Source organism: Protopterus annectens, chromosome 10.part0 (assembly GCF_019279795.1).
Source record: "Protopterus annectens isolate FY-2018-M chromosome 10.part0, PAN1.0, whole genome shotgun sequence".
NCBI classification, from domain to species: Eukaryota; Metazoa; Chordata; order Ceratodontiformes; family Protopteridae; genus Protopterus; species Protopterus annectens.
Genome location: NC_056744.1, coordinates 1,242,265,504 through 1,242,283,612, shown reverse-complemented (window position 1 = coordinate 1,242,283,612; position 18,109 = coordinate 1,242,265,504). Strand labels below are relative to the sequence as shown.

At 38.9% G+C, this 18,109-nt stretch overlaps 1 protein-coding gene across 1 annotated transcript in view; it reads right to left on the bottom strand.

Moving 5' to 3' along the window:
* The window catches only part of LOC122814263, a 170,731-nt gene that overhangs the window by 15,653 nt on the left and 136,969 nt on the right, over positions 1-18,109 (bottom strand). The window contains exons 8-9 of the mRNA XM_044086857.1: positions 13,271-13,409; positions 8,649-8,779 (exon numbers count right to left, since the gene is read on the bottom strand). Coding sequence (XP_043942792.1) covers positions 8,649-8,779; positions 13,271-13,409 — 270 coding nt within the window. The remainder of the gene's footprint in view (positions 1-8,648; positions 8,780-13,270; positions 13,410-18,109) is intronic.

The window sequence follows — 18,109 nt, the reverse complement described above, 5'->3', positions numbered from 1 at the left end:
CCACGGGGGGGGGTCACCCAAGATGTAGACAGGCCTGCCCTGAAAGCCTCCAAAAAAAAACAACTCTTCAGAAGAAAGAGGTTGGGAAGACCAGCCACCCTTCTGTTTAAGGATCTCTAAGATGTCACCAAAGGAGACATCATCTGGTGGTGATCATGGGGTTTTTTCTCCCTCATCAAAGTGCCTTCAGTAAGGGACTCCATCGGGGAGTCAATGTGCCTCCTCTTGCACGTTTTCTTTCAAGGAGCCTCTTCTGTGGGGTGTTGAGGAGAGGTATCAGAAGAAATGGGGGCTTCCTTGGGGAAGGCTTCTCAGAAATAGTGGTTAGACCAGTAGGAGCCGAAGAATGCCTCGGATTCAATGTGGTCAATCTGAAGTCCATGCAACCTTAGATGGTGGCTCTGAAGATGCTCTCGAGGCCTTGCGGGGTTTTTTTTTTACTGTTGGAAGAGCCAGATAAGTGCTTGAAGAGGCTTTGAACCCCTGGAGATGTAGAAGAAGAAGCTGGTAGATATCCCTTTAGAATAAGCTTATTTCTTCAACTGGCTATAGCTCTAGGATTAAAAGATGAGCAACTGCTGCAGTCTGATCGCAAATGTTCAGGTCCTAAACAATAAACACTTTTATTGTGGGCATCAGATTGTGGAATCTTGTGCCCACAAGAACAATGCTTGAATCTGGAAGGTTAGTCAGACATCATTAACATCATTAACAGTATCACTCAGAAAAAACAGTAAAAAACACTTAATGGTGTTCACGCACTGATAAGGAAGAAAGAACACTTCAAGCACAATGTAATATAATACTATAGGAAAACTTCACGAAAACACCACAAATTTTATATATCTATGTGTGTGTGTGTGTGTGTGTGTGTGTGTGTGTGTGTGTGTGTGTGTGTGTGTGTATATACATATATATATAAATATATATATATATATATCACTGGAACAACACACACTATAAAACTCTATTAACCTATGCTACACTGTAAATATAACAACAAACTCTAAAAGCACACTCTAAAAATCCTACTTTGAATTAACTAGTGCCGAAGCATGAGAAAAAGGGGACAGGCAGTTCAGGGAAAAATAAAAGGGACCCAATTGCTTTTATAAAAACTGTCGGGTAGAGGGAGGTAACAAAAAAGTACAGAAAAACAAATTTTTAAGAATAATAAGATTTTGAAACTCTAAAAACATTTAATAATAAACTCTTACAAGCCCAAGACCAAATCTGACATCTTTACACGAAGGCAGCAAACAAGATCTGAGAAGTTAGGGACAGTATAGGGCATTATGGGTAGAAGGAGAAGCTCGAGACCAGGGTGCAAGTCTGAAAGAATGCAGCCAAGTTGGATCTGAGGGTCAGATCCATAATCTGTCATTGAAGAAGAATGAAAAGGACAACTCTCTTTCGGCTTTTCCCGGTTAGGGGTCACTACAGTGGAACTCTGGTCTGCTAATGATTGGCAGTGGATTTTTATGATGCCGAGATGCCAGCCCAACCTTCAAAGAAGGCACACCCATTCACACACGCACCTACCATCAGATCATTTAAGTTTCAGTAGGCCAATCACTAGACAAAAACTAAGTGGAAGAATGTTGAGTCATTAATAAAGTCAGTAATATGGATGAGAGCTGGACAAGTGTACTGTAGTTTCTTTTTCTCTCACAGGGTATGTCAGAGATGGGCCAGTTTGCTTAAAAGGAATACCAGTTACTATTCTTCTGCCTGCTGTCTCTACATAAAAGCTAAAATTTCAGAGCTGGCATCTGAATATATTAAATTTGCAAAAACAAAGGTATGTATCAAGACCAGTATGCCATCACCAGATCATATTTACCTCTCATAATACAAGCTTCTGAAATTTTTCAAAACTAATATGTAATATCCTAAGCTTTTATAATCACAATACATTTGAAATAATTTTCTTATATAATTAATTGAAGTTCTTATTCAAGTTCTTGCTTGAGCTATGTGCAGTAGTGTAATAAACTCTTTAATTGTGATCACATTCTACATTGTCTAGAATCTGACTCAACCTTCTTTACTGGCTTTTCTTAAACAGAGATTAACCAAATACTTAAACCTATTTGGCAAAAATGTACATCTTTTATGTGCTGCCTATATTGGCTAAGCGAATGAGGGGAAAAACAGATCTTCTAATGTTTTATTCACCTCACTTTTAATACTTTTAACACAATATCATAGGCACATATTAAATAATCTCACTTTATTGATCTGCAAATCTAGGTGTGGGTAATATTTCAGTTAATACGAAATTAGTTGTTTTCCACACATTTTGTACTAAGAACGATGTCTTTTATATAATTTAGAGGAGTGTAAGACAGGGAGAAATACATTCAGGTCTCCAATCAAAGCCAGTTTGTTAAGTGAGGACATGGATATCAAGAAATTCAGTCAGAAAGGTGCATAAAAACCCTGTCTTCTCCCAGTTTTAGAATGCAGTTATTATGTTCTTTGCAGTACAAATCATTTACACCAGCATGAATTATTCAATCATCATAATGCATTGTTTTTGCATGAAATTTTAAGAAAAGACTTAGTAAATTCAAACATTTTAGGTGTAGGAGACTTATAAAGAGATCTTTTTTTATTAGTATCAGACATATCCCACTAAGCTGACTGGGAGCCCACCAGAAACAAAATTCCCTCCTTATCCTGTCAAATGCTTCCTCTTCTTTTGAATCTGGTATACTACTATCATGGGAAGTTATTATGTCAGGGTTAACACCATATTTTTTTCTCAAATACAGAATCTCCTTCCTTAGACCTTCTGTCTGCATGAAGTGGCTCATTTCTAGTTATAGTGTAACTTTCCTGATTATTACTAGTTTTTTTCAGCATGTAATAAATCTTTCCTACTATCATTTACAGTTTTAATAGGTAAATTCTCTATTTCCATCTAATCAGCTGGTAGAAATAGAGTCTCACCTAATGCCCTTCTTTTATGTTTTTTTCTTTTTAGAAGACGTTATCTCTGGCACGTCTACCTCAGTCTCAGGGGATTGATTTCATTTGTTATGTCTCCCTATAGTACTCATCAAATCCTCTAAAGCTAGCTATGAAAATAGAATTGCAGCAGATAGTACAGACAACCACAAGGCCTTCTATAATTATGTAAAGAACCTCCACAGCAATACCCACATTTGTTCTAAGCTCCTGCACAGTGGCACCTCCTATACCAAGCCAACAGATATTGCCAATATACTGGCCGACAGATTCAGTGTCAACCCCCAAAGGATCAATCACAATACCAGTAGATTGCCAGGAACTCAGTATTACTGCAGCACAGGTTAAAACAGCACTGTCCAAGGCCAAAAATACACCTTCTATGGGACCTGACAATATCCCTGGCTGTGTTCCACATGAACTACAGAGTGAACTGACACCTCACCTGTGTGTCTTAACACAGAGATCACCACTCCAAATAGGAACTGTCCGTTACAAACCAGGAGGCAAATAGTAGAAAAAACACGTTCAGTTCCAACGCAGAGGCAGGAGACAATGATGAAATCCAAGGTATTAAAACACGATGATTTATTAGATGAAACACAGGGATGAGCGCTTTCGCGTAACAATACGCTTCTTCAGATCACCACACAGAGAATAACAACCATATTTATACATAGTTGATTAGCTTAGATAATCCAATTAATTCAAACCCTCCAATGAACAACTAAGGGGAGGTTATTAACAAAAAGTTAACCCTCCGTGAACCAAAACACAATATTGTGACCATTTCAACCTTTCAAGTTAGATTATCTAGTACAGTTGTATGTATATGTATATATATTCAGGTAAAAATATATATATTCAATATAAAAACATGTATTCAAAAAAGAATATATATATAAAAAATATACATATAAAATGAATGCAATTAATAACTCAATAGCTATAAAAATATATAAACATAAATAGATATATTTATACATATAAGGTACAAAAACTTCATGTTAGATGAATCTAACCATGCATAACCGTCCAAAACCAAAGAAACTAGTATACAATATATTTGGTATAGACTACCTTATTAATAAATATATGTATGTATATAAATAAATAAAACATTATAGCAGGATATGGTATAAAGCCTGAAAATAGACCATAATTCATGGTATAAAAATGGTATAAAAATAGATATGTGCCAAATACGTGATGTAAATATCTTATTATCTACGAGCCTTTAATATGGAACGTAAAGAAATATACGTGTTTAGGCCTGGTGGATAATGGGCTCTTAGTCTAAATATCCACTCCAGTTCTTTTTGTTCCAAATAGCTCAAATAGTCACCTTTCCTCTGCCCAGGTGGTACAATCTGAAGTACCCTAAACTCAAAGCCATGATCATTATAGTTAGAAATATGTTTAGCCAATGCGTTCAGCATATTCTTTTTCCTTATGTCGTAGACATGGTCATAAATACGTTGTTTAAAACTCCTTTTAGTCATGCCTACGTAAAATGCTGTACATGTATGGCATTTAGCTAAATAAACTAGCCCCGAGGTGTTACAGTCTGCATAGAACCTAGGGCTAAAGGAGAAGTCTAACACTGGATGTATAAAATCTTGTTCCCTAGATACGTATCCACAATAGTTGCATCTTCTGCAAGGATATGTTCCCCTTTCTCCTGACGTGACTTCTGTCAATGAGAGATTAATCTTACTTGTATCATGATCTATGCATAGGATCCTTTTTAAGTTTTTATTGTTCCTGTATATAAAACCAGGGTTGGGGCCTACTATCTCTGATGTTCTATTATCCAATGTTAGGACTCCCCAATGTCTAGAGATAATTCTCCTAATGGTCGCACTGTCATTCGTATAGGTAGTAACAAACATGGTTCTTTCATGGGTCATTGTCATTTTAGGAGCTGATTTATTAGCAGCCGTAATACCAGAAGGCATATGATAATCAGCATCATGTGTCTCTCCCATTATTTCTATTTTAACCTGATTAATTAACTTAATATCATAGCCTCTTTCTACAAAAATTAGCTCCATCTCTTTCACTTGGAGCTTTAGGTCCATAGGGTCTCTACAGAGCCTTTTAAGCCTATGGAATTGGCTTTTTACTATCCCCTTGAAAACATGCCGAGGATGCATGCTATCAAACTGTAGGATAGTATTTTTCCAACAATCCTTCCGATAGAGAGTGGATGAAAGTCTACCATCTTTAATACTAAGGCTAACATCCAAAAAATTAATGCTATCATGGGAAGTTTCCATAGTAAATCTTAAATAACCTGTAGTGGTTTCTAAATATTCTACAAATGTACAAAGGTCATGTTCACTACCATCCCAAACCATAAAAATATCGTCCACAAAACGTTGGTATACTAGACATTTCTTAAAAGAGGGATGAGTGAATAAGAATTCCCTCTCCCAGTAGTGTACCACTAGGTTAGCGTATGTATTGGCGCAGGGGGTGCCCATGGCAACCCCTGCTACCTGCAAATACATACGCTGCTTGAAACAAAAGACATTATTATCCAACACCAGCTCTAACAACTGACATACTAGAATTTCTGTATTACGATCTATCAAAGGAAAAACCTGCATTATCATTCTAATAGCTTCAATCCCCTCATCGTTGGGAATGGAAGTGAACAAGTTCCTGACGTCCATAGTCACCAGGAGGTGTCTATCTTTATTAAATACTGCCCCTAGAGTATCTAATATATCCAAGAGCTGATAGGTGTCCTTCAAGATGGTTGGAATATTATTAACAAATGGTTTCAACGTTTTTTCAAGAAAAACTGAGATGTTCTCTGTGCTCCATCCATCACCTGAGACAATGGGTCTCAGCGGGGGCGGGTGGAGCCCTTTGTGCATCTTGGGCAAGCCTTTTATCACAGGAAGATGTGGAAAAGGGGTAGAGAAATAATCATAAAGATCTTTGTTAAGAAAAGACAGTAAATTCAAACATTTTAGGTGTAGGAGACTTATAAAGAGATCTTTTTTTATTAGTATCAGACATATCCCACTAAGCTGACTGGGAGCCCACCAGAAACAAAATTCCCTCCTTATCCTGTCAAATGCTTCCTCTTCTTTTGAATCTGGTATACTACTATCATGGGAAGTTATTATGTCAGGGTTAACACCATATTTTTTTCTCAAATACAGAATCTCCTTCCTTAGACCTTCTGTCTGCATGAAGTGGCTCATTTCTAGTTATAGTGTAACTTTCCTGATTATTACTAGTTTTTTTCAGCATGTAATAAATCTTTCCTACTATCATTTATAGTTTTAATAGGTAAATTCTCTATTCCCATTAAAACAACTAGTAGAAATACATTTCCACATAATTCCCTTCTTTTATCTTGTTTTTTTCTTTTTAGAAGATGTTACTTCTGGCAAGTCCGCCTATGTTTCAGAGGACTGATTTCATTTGTTATATCTCCCTATAGTACTCATCAAATCCTCTAAAGCTAGCTATGAAAATAGAATTGCAGCAGATAGTACAGACAACCACAAGGCCTTCTATAATTATGTAAAGAACCTCCACAGCAATACCCACATTTGTTCTAAGCTCCTGCACAGTGGCACCTCCTATACCAAGCCAACAGATATTGCCAATATACTGGCCGACAGATTCAGTGTCAACCCCCCCCCCCAAAGGATCAATCACAATACCAGTAGATTGCCAGGAACTCAGTATTACTGCAGCACAGGTTAAAACAGCACTGTCCAAGGCCAAAAATACACCTTCTATGGGACCTGACAATATCCCTGGCTGTGTTCCACATGAACTACAGAGTGAACTGACACCTCACCTGTGTGCCCTGTTCAATCACAGCCTCACCTCAGGCTTTGTCCCTACCAAATGGCGCACTGGTATAGTCATCCCTCTCCACAAAGAATGAGTGACTATAGACCTTGGGAACTTTCACCCCATTAGCCTGGCAAGTCTGATATGCAAAGCTATGGAACGCATCATCATGGACCTAATAAACAGGGATATAGGGAATCTCCAAACTCTGGATCTCACACAGTTTAGTTTTGTGAAGGGTAGATTATGCCTGCTCAACTTAGTTGACGTCTTTGAGTCGGTCACCAGAATTGTGGATGAAGGCAAGGTGGTTCATACAGCCTACCTTGATCTGGCCAAGGCCTTTGTTTGATACCATTCCCCACTCAGGAATCATAGAAAAACTCACTAAGCTAGGCATCAACCCCTATATCACTAGGTGGGATACAAACTGGCTCACAGATAGAACCCAGAGTGTGAAAGTAGCTGACTCCAAGTCAGACTGCCGACCAGTCACGAGTGCAGTCCCACAGGGATTGGTCCTGGATCCTCTCCTGTTTGGTATCTACTTCTCAGATGTCCAGTCCAACACAAAGGGACTCTGGCTGGCAGAGATCCTAGACAATTGCAAGTTGGGAGTCCTTATTAACTCCCTAAGTGATATTGACATTGTACAGAAAGGCCTCACTGAGACCAAAGACTGGTGTCAGAACCATGGCCTTAAGCTCAATGCCAAAAAATGTGTCGTCATCCCCTTTGGGAAAAACCCAGTTCCCATAAACTACCACATCGATGGTAGTCCACTGAACACAGAAGGCGTTATAAGAGATCTGGGAACACAGGTTGACAGCAACCTCTCTTTTGACCACCACACTGCCACTGTGGTCAGATAGTCCTTCTATGTGGCACATCTCCTTACTAAGGGTTTTGCATCCAGGAAGAAAAAGGTCATTGTCTCCCTTTACTCTTCCCTCATTAGACCAGTCATTGAGTATAATACTGCATTTAGTATGTACCTCACTAGACACCTGCAACAGCTGGAGTGGCCACAGAAGTACCTCACGAAGAAGATCATAGGCATTAAACACATGTCCTACACGGACAGACTTAAAAGACTACAGCTATTCCCTGTGTCATATCGCCTACTTAGAGGTGATCTCTGCTTGACTTTCAAAGCCATGTCTGACCCAGCTCTGTTAGAAATGCTACATCTAAAGAAATCCCAATCCCTGCACACCACATGCTCCAGAGACCTCAACCTCATTACCCCAATCAACAGAACATGGTGGAGGGACAGGTTCATATCCCAGAGACTGCCCATGCTATGAAATAGATTTCCCATACATGTCAAACAGAGCACCTCACTGGCCCTCTTCAAGTAAAACCTTAATGAGTGGATGGGAAATAGAAAATTCACCCTGGGTATCACTCCAGTGGCTCTACTCGACAGAGGCACTGGAAACTAAGGTCGGTCGACACGTTGCCAGGGTAATCCTATGGGCTAGGCTTGTAAAGGCTCCAGGGCCATTAGCCTAGTACACACTTACGAACCTATGAACATATGACATTTAACTCGTGAAAAGAACTAATTTTCTTACAATAAAATAAAATAGTTGTAACTGAGCGAATCTGTCAGTGGTTGATAATAATTCCACAGCTGTGAAGAATACTATACTGATTGTGCAGGTATGATAATTTTTAAAGATAACCAGTTATAATATAAAGTATAGCCAGAAGTGGTAATCATGTTTTTTAAAAACAAGTAGGTCATAATCTTGCCACTCAAACTTATTCATCTGTTTGTCGATGTCAGTGACAGGAACAATTCTGTATAGTTCAGCACTATTTACAACAGAAAATGTAGCTCTCATTACCTGCTTCTTGCTGCAGAAGGTGGGGGGATGAGATGGTGTAACTCTGTAGCACAGGCAGGACTGGCTGATGAATAGGATGGTAACAATAAAGACGAATGTTCACTTCCTGTCACTTTCTGTGCATTGTTGGCCTGCAATTATAAACATGAGTAAATTTTAGTAGTTTAAAAAGTAGCTATGAATGAAAAGTAAAGAAAAAACATGAATAAGTCTATACAAAAGGAACAGAATATAGGGAAAGAATGAGGGAAGCAGTATTAATAGACTATAAAAAATATGTGGGCAGGGCAATACTGAAGACCCCAAAACAGCACAAAAAAGAGACAGCAACCTGTTAATAGATGATAGCAGGCAGACTTCATTTCAGCATGCAGAAATGAGACAAATGTACTACATTTTATTTCAACTCAGTCTGAGACCAAAGCACTCATATGTTCTAACACCTTCTTACTACAGACTTCAGTGGGCCACAGCAAAATTATGAGGCAAAATTATGAACATCCTGTAAAATCAGGGAAAGTAAAGAATAATACACCCAGGATCATGAAGTGAAATCAAACACTTAATATATGGAGAACATATACAGAACATAAGAGAAAGTACTATACCTTCACTCTGGAAAATCTCCCACATCATCCCTCTCTTCAAAGGAGGTGAATCATTTGAGTATTCTAACTACCGCCCTATAGCGCTACTGTCTCCTATTGCAAAAATAATGGAGAAATGCATCCACAAACAGTTACTTAATCACCTCCTATCCAACAATCTCCTCGTAAACAGCCAACATGGCTTTCGTCCCTGCCATAGCACCACCTCAGCCTTAGTATCATTTATCGACTCCATTAATAAAAACCGCAATAACAATCTTCTTGCATCAGCATTTTTTGTAGACCTGTCAAAAGCCTTTGACATGGTGAACCACCAACTACTCTTACATCGTTTAAAATCTCTCTCACTCGATAACTTTGCCTTAAGCTGGTTTACTTCATACCTTCAAAATCGGAAACAAGCTGTGTTATGGAACAACAATCTTTCAGAACTTCTCCCCACCACTTTAGGAGTCCCCCAGGGCTCCATCTTAGGTCCTCTTTTATTTTCCATCTTTATTAACGACCTGCATCTTGCCACCCCTCTAACTACTTGTATTCAGTACGCTGATGACACCACCATCATTTGCTCTGCCACCAACCAAACTGACCTCCACTCCATTACCCAAAAAACTTTTACCACCATAGAGCAATGGTTCTCCAATCACTGTCTCCTCTTAAACCCTAAGAAAACTAAACTTCTCCTCTTTCTACCTACACACCTCTCTCCCTCTATTAACTTCACACTTTCTTCAAAAAATGGCACCCTTATCTCTCCAGACCAAACAATCAAACTTTTAGGCATAACTATTGACAACCTACTTAAATTTGACTTCCATATTAACTCCATCATAAAAGCAACGAATAGAAAATTAGGTTCCCTCTACAGAATCAAATCTTTCTTAACTCCTGAAGCAAGAACTACCATAGCTAGAACCCATCTTACCTCTACTCTACTATATGCTTCCCCTATATATACTAATCTTTCTAAACATAACATCAACAAGCTTACTGTAGCCTACAACAACATTGCCAGATTTGCCACTGCCTCCCCATATAAAACTCATCACTGCCTGAACCTTCGTAACCTAGGGTGGCTAGAGTTACCCCACCTAATTCAATACTATCAGCTTACAATTGCCCATAAAGCCCTTCACCACCCAGAAAATACACCAATGCTCTCTACCCTTATAAAACCCTATAACAACCTAAAAAACCTTCGCTCTTCCAATAAACTACTGATTCAAACTCATCGATCAAAAAACACAGCAGGTGATTCTTTATTTTCCAACTCAGTTGGCAGAATTTGGAATCAACTTCCTCCAGATCTAATAGCCCAAACTTCCATAACACTATTTAAAACTAAACTGAAACACTTTCTAAACAACCACTGGCTATGCTCCTGCAATAACCCCAGCTGATCTTTACCCCCCCCCCCCCATCTCCGGTATCCTTTTCACCTTCTCCCATCTCTATTTTTTTAATCTATTCACTCCTACTGAGAAATTACTCTCTTATCTATAATCTATACCTGTCTCTAAACTCTTTTGCTAACTTTTAAACTATTTAACTTTTCTGTCTCACATTATGCTTATCAGTACTCTAGTAATATCTGTATCTCCCTATCACCTTTTTCTGTACATCCTCATATTGTGGTTTAAATGCCTTGTGTATTTGTACTTTATATGCCTTACGTATTTTGTATATACTTGTGTTATCATGTAGTTGATAGCTGAGCTTTTCTCCTCGGGCCTCCACTGAAAATGGACATGCATCCAGTTGGACTAGCCCGGTTAACAAATGTAAAATAAATAAAATAAAAAACATCATGCAGATATATAGAGAGTTGAGGCAGTTTTATGCATGGTATTAAGAAACTAATTACTGAAAATAATGGTTAATGTGTTTTGGAGGGGAATTTTCTGTGTATAAAATGCCCATGCTATGGATTAGTACTGGTAGTAATGCAAAATTATTTATGCATTCTGGAACATAATGCATGTGAGCTACCTCACTGCAGTCATACATGGAAAGACCTCTAATCTTTAAAAAAGTAGAATGGAGCATTGCTGCAGTTCCCTGGTTATCTCTATTAGCATGGCTTCAGGTCTGTATTCAACATCGTGATCATGACCACAAACCCAATCCACCATCATTAGTGCTGTAGATCCCTGCTCACCACCATCACCACTGTTGAAAGTTCATTTTCATCATTATTACCAAAGCTACAGATCTGTTTTCAACATCATGACCATGACCACAAACCATATTCACCATTATTACTGCTTGTGCAGGTCCCTTTCCCCACTGCTGTAGGTCCCTGCTCACCACCATCACCACTGGTGCAGGTCTCTGCTCAACACCATTACCATGGCTGCAAGGCTGTATTAATAATTATGGCCATGGATGCTTGCCCCTATTCACCTACATAATCTGCTCATTACTATCACCATTACCATGATTGCAGGTTTCTACCCACCAACATTATCAATGCTGTAGGTCCCTGCTCACCAGCACTACCATTGGTGCAGGTCCATACTCATCACCATGACCATAGTTACAGGTTTGCATTTACCATCATGACCATGGCTGCATGTCCCTGCTCACTGTGATCATCACTTGTAGGAGTCCATCCTCCCCACTATTACCACTGTTGTAGGTCCTTATTCAGCATCATCACCACTGCTGCAGGTTTCTGTTCACAACATTTACTATTGCTTCAGGACTATGGTCACTGCTGTTATAATGACTGAAGGTCTTTGCTTACCATTGTTACCATATACTAAATACTATTAACATGGCTGCATGTCTCTATTCACCACCACTGCCATGTTTGCATGCTCTATTCCACCATTAACTACCATCCCTGCAGCTACCTGTACACTACAGCTGCCATACACACCACCACCAATGCTATATCTGTAGATCACTACCACTGTCATATCTGCAGACCCCTATATACTTACAGTGCCATACTTGCAAGTCCCTGCACAGCTGCCATAACTAAAGGTCCCCACACACCTCCCATTACCATCCCTTCAGGTCCTATTTCACCACCCATTACTATCACTGCAGGTCCCTTTACACTACAAATGCCCTACACACCACCACCAATGCTCTCTCTGCAGGGAACTGTAAATTATCACTGCCATACTTACAGGTCCCCTGCTCACCACCATTTACCATCCCTGCAGGTCTCTGTACACCAACACCAATGCCATAAGTGTAGATTTTTGTACACCATCATAGTTCTTACAGGCCCTTTTTCCATTACTCATTAGCATTGTTGCAGCTCACTATACTTCACCAACACCACGAGTACTACTATAACTGCAGGACTGTTTGCAACACCACTCTCATACTTACAGAACCCTTTCTCACCTGCCATTACCATAGAATCATAGGAGGTTACTAGGCTATCAACTTGGAGGTCACTTCAAGCCTAGCTGTTTCATTCCAATGTAATGCCATAGGTACTCTAGTCAATACCAAGGGTTGTATTTAGTAATGACTGCCCATATCCAGGAAGGTTATGGGTGCTATCCTCAGTAAGAATTTACAGTGCGCCATCCACTCATCCAGATTCCTTTTGAACAGTATCATAGAGGTGCTCTGCTTCACATGAATTGGCAATCTACACAGGTCCCTGTACACCACCATCAGTTCTCCTGCTCACCATCCATTACCATCCCTCCAAGTCCATATTCAGCATGACCACTGCTCTGCCTACATGTCCCTGTACACCACCACCAATGCCATACCTGCAGGTCCCTGTAAAACATCACTGCCATATCTGCATGTCCTTGTATATATTCACTGCCATACTTAACAGGTCCCCTGATCACAACCCATTACCACCCCCTCATTACCTATACAGCATAACCACTGCCATAGCTGTATGTCCCTGTACTTCACTACTATCACACCTGCAGAAGCCCTTCTTAATACACATTAACATGTATGCTGGCCCCTTTACACTACTTTTATTACCATTAGTCTTTGTTTCACTTATACAACTATAACAAGAGATCCTACCTTTCTAACTTGGGGAAATGCACGTTTATTTTCTGCTGTTACTTGCTTCTTTGACTTCTGAAAAGGCTCAGATTTTATGGCTTTTGATGAGCTTTTGTTGGAGGTAGAAACTTTTGAATGTGTCTTGGAGTCTGTAATTCTAAAAAGAATTAAGACAAAACATTGACAAATAGTAAGTAATACTGGCTAGCAGAAACAACTTTTGCAAAGGTTCTGAAGAAACCCTGTTCTGTAAAGCCAGAAGAGCAGCACAGCAAAGAATTACAAAGTCCATTATGTAATGATGGTGCTGAGAGACAATGGTTGTGAAAGACGATAAGGGTCAAAGGACAAATGCATTAATTTTAGTTATATATCAGGCAAGTTAGCTGCAGTCTGCAATACCAACATGCTACAGACATTTATGTCTCTAATTCATTTATCTCTGCTCTCTCAGCTTTTGTCAAATGTATCCAGCCACCTCACCAATCTCTCCAACTCTGCTTTCACCTCATCATTTACCCCCTTAGAAATGTACCTTCTGAGGAAGCTTACTCCCTATGACCTTTTAGGGTAGCAAGACTAAAACAGTTATAAGCAGAAATAGTTGCGGCTCGGCTGGGGAAGGGGCCATCACTGTTCCTTTATACTTTAGATTTTCTCCTACTGAGATGTTTCTGCTATACTTCTTGGTAACAAGACATGCACATAGTTCTGTGTGCACATGTGAAGAAAATGAGATGGTCAATATCCTGAACAATGAGATTCTGCATGTAGCTGAACCCTCAGCTGTGTGTGTGTGCATGTGTGCACACGCGCGCGCGTGTGTGTGTGTGTGTGTTTGTTTGTGTGTAGGGGTAAATATCAGCAATACAGTGGTTCATCTCAGAGTCTCCTTCCATAAAACAACTAATCCATATCAAGCTCCCTGGGTGAACATAAAACATATAAATCCTGGTTAACTGTTACACAGTTAGACACATTGTGCTTCCATGCCGGCAGGTCAGCCAGTAGGTGCAGACATTACAAAAGCACTGCTGAGGCCTCACCAGGTTCATGCCTGTCCTATATTTACTCTATGTGCTACACAGCAGTGTATTTTAATAACTAAAAAGCACCTCTTTCATTCCTGTGATGCCAACATAAGCTAAGCATATTTATTGAACTTGCAGTCACAGAATGCAATCAGATAGAACAATAGCATTTGTAAGAAAATGGTTCTGATGCTGAATTTGATGCTGTCAAGTAAAGCAAGTTAGAAGATCACAAGTAAAAAAGTGTGAAAATGATAAAAAGGTGAGTAAAAACATAAAAGTAGAGCATTTTTGTGAAGCTCTTTTTTTGATGAATCTCCTAACAGTAGAAGACACAAGTAGGCTTCATCAAGCCAATGATATCCCACATAAATGTTTCTAGCTAACAATATACACCAATAGAAAAAGGGATCTTCAGAGCAGAGCAGAAATTATGAAAAAAGAAGGCAACACTGTGAAAAGTGTGAACACTCTGTGGAAGGAGTGAATACCATGCTGACTGCAGAAGCCATCTCAACTTTTTTTTTTTTGCAAAATTCTCCTATCATCTCACCAAATGATTTGTTCATAAAGTAACTGGTGTTTTACCTAGAAAGAGAAGTAGAAAAGAAGGTAGAAACTAGCATGGTTGCCTGTTCCTATTCATCACAATCACCAAAGCTGATCTTCAATGACACTGAACATGAGTTCAAACAGTAGAAAATCAAGAATGCTGGTTGTGAAACTCTAATTCTAAGAGGTGCTCTTCAAATGCAGGCAGTAAGACAAACCTGCTGCAAGAAATAACTTGACCTTCTGGTGTTAGGCCACAATTCTGCCTTTCACAAAGTTATGATGTTTAAAACTAGGTGACACGTGCTGTGATTAACGACTATCTGAAGCCCAAACTGTAGGGATTCCTTATTTCAAATGGCACATCTTACTCCATTTTAGAAATCTTACCTGATATCCTTGCAAACAAATTTAACTCAAAAGTTAACAGTCACTAAGAATAAACCAAATCCGTTTGAAAGGGCACCAAAGTAAGACCAATAAAATCAGTAAAAGATACCCAATAAAGCAGTAGTAACACCATACGCTCCACTCATAAAACGAACCATAAAGCTGGATGCCAAAAGTCTTTATTTGTTAAGTGCTTTCTTCTCCTGCATGACCCTTCGGGTCTTTGTCAGATCAAAAAACATGCACCCTTTTTTCAGTCAACCCCTTTTATACTACCATAATCAATAATTTAATTAACCAATTAAAAATTAAGGTGTGCCATGGAAACACTAAATACTTTTCTACTTAAGAGTGTAAGAACATAATGCATTTAAAAATGAACCACAAATGAGTATTCATGAGACCATGTTTTAAAACTGTTTATAAAATGTAATCATAAGGTTAAGGCCTTTTTCCTTAAAACAGGTACCAGAGAAACATAATTGTTTAACCCAGGTGCCTCTAATGCATTTAACCTAATAATCCAATAAAATTCTCTAAGGTCAACCTGAAGTTCCCAACAACCACCTCTAAAATTGTGTGAAACAACTTCCAAAATGCCAAACTTAAATGTTGTGTCACTCTGACATTCTAATGTGTGCCTATAAAGGGTGTTGTTGGTGTTCTCTTTGGCAACGGCGTGAATGTGTTCATATATACGGGTCTTTAACTTCCTAACCGTTTTGCCCACATAAAAATGTAAGCATGTTTGGCAAATAGAAATATAGATAACACCCTTTGTGTTACAGTTCCCTTTGTGTAAAGAAATGCCCCTGTTACTACCTTCAATGTAAACTACATTGTTATCCAAAATAAAGGGGCATTGATTACAACAACCGCACCTTTAGTTGTCATAGTTTTGGGTACTGAAACTTGTTCCATCAAAATTTTTAAGTTTTTTCCTGCTTTGTATACAAAACTTGGTAGATGACCTAAAATGTGAAAAATATCAAAATTGCCTTTGAATATGTTCCAATTCCTTTTGATAATATCCCTAAGTAATCTCTCTCCTGAACCAAAGAATCAGTCACAATATAAACCCTTATAAAATCCACTGGATAGCAAACTGGCTTATAGCAGGGCTTACAGGCTCCCTACAGAAATGTCAGCACTCAAAATGAAAAGTCCCGAAATGCCAAAAAAAAAAGACCAAAACTCCAAATCACTCTTCTCCTTTAAACTACTATTTTTGCATGAGCCAAGCCCCATGTACCTCCTGATGGGGGGGGTCCCACACCCCTGAACTTATACATACCGACTCTGAGATCACCAGACCTCAGAGAAAATGGAATATTCAGAGAGATGGCCATCTTGGAATTAGTATATGTAAGTCTGTTTTTTCATTATTCAGTCTTCATGATTTGGGATTCACTCTAGCGGGTCCTGACATTTCAAATGGTTACTAGACTTACACTGTAAAGGTGGACAGTATTACCTGTAGATGTTGCCTGCAGTGTTCTACAGGGCTCCAATCACAGAGCCACTCTTAATTGACACCTACTTCTCTGATGTGAAATTAAGTAACAGGGATTATGGGTAATCAAATTTGTAGATGACTGTGAACTAGGTGCAGCTGTTAATTCTATTCACGAATCCTAAATTTTCCATCAGGACCTAGATCAAGCTGACATAATAATCATGCTGTCACCTTAAAAGTTTTAAAGTGCAACACTGTTGCCATCAGTGAAGTCTACACCCCCTCACATATCGCATAATGGGGACTCCCACAAAAGACTATGTCATCAAAACACTGGGTATTTATGAAGACCTTGAGCTGTCTTTTGACCAGAGTTACTTGCTTGTACATTAGAAGTATGTCAGCTTCACACAGTTTGGCAGGATATCTCATTCAAGTCAAAGGATGTCCTTCTACTGCTATATTCTTCACTTATCAAATGCATCACTGAATGTCCCTTTGCAACATAGCTACCTAAGCACTTTACACAACTAGAATGGCCCTAAACATTACTAACAATATATGTCAGTTTAAGTCACTTGAGCTACCTAAACAAAGCAATATCCCTCTATATCTTCTTCATCTAATAGAGGCAGTTAAGAAGCAAAATATGCTTAGTATTTTGCAGTATGAAGGACTGTATTATTTTCACCTCTATGTATCAAAAAAAAGATTCAAACACAAGATTTAAAGGCATAAATTACTATTAAGATTAACATCACCTTTTGGTGTGCTAGATTTTTCACCCAATGTATTATCCACTTTGTAATATATTCCTTCTGCATATAACATAAACTGCCTCCTTGTCTGTCTTAAACCCAGCCTTGGTACCTTAATGGGTGACTAAAGATTCATGCCTGGTGTTAAACTACTCAGATCACTACATGGGGGATATGGCTAAGCTTCTGGATGGCCTTTCAGCCATCAGCTCAGTATAAATCTGCAAACCTATAAAAACCCTTACAAAGGAGTATGCCAAACCACATTACACAATCAGTGCAAGATATCCAGAATTATAGCAAGGTCAGTTGAAGTTAAACAGGTGGCTCTCTTCAACGATCTCTCTAAAATCCCATGCCACATTTTGGAAAGGAATTCCTACTGGCAAGTTTTCTCGTTTCTTTTAATGACCCACAAGATGCATGCCAGTATGTCAGACATATTATGAGGGATAAATCTGAGTTTTTAGAAGGAGGGAGTTTTGTTTGGATGTAGCACTCTCCTCCTCCATAGTCAGCAGAATAACCCTCCTTTGCAGTTTCCATGGAGTTTGGTTATCATCTGCACCAGCAACAACATCCAATGACTTTTCTCCCAATTTGGAACAAGGATGAGCCTTCCCCTCACTTAGTTTGACTATAACAGTACATTTTGGATCAAGTGATTCAG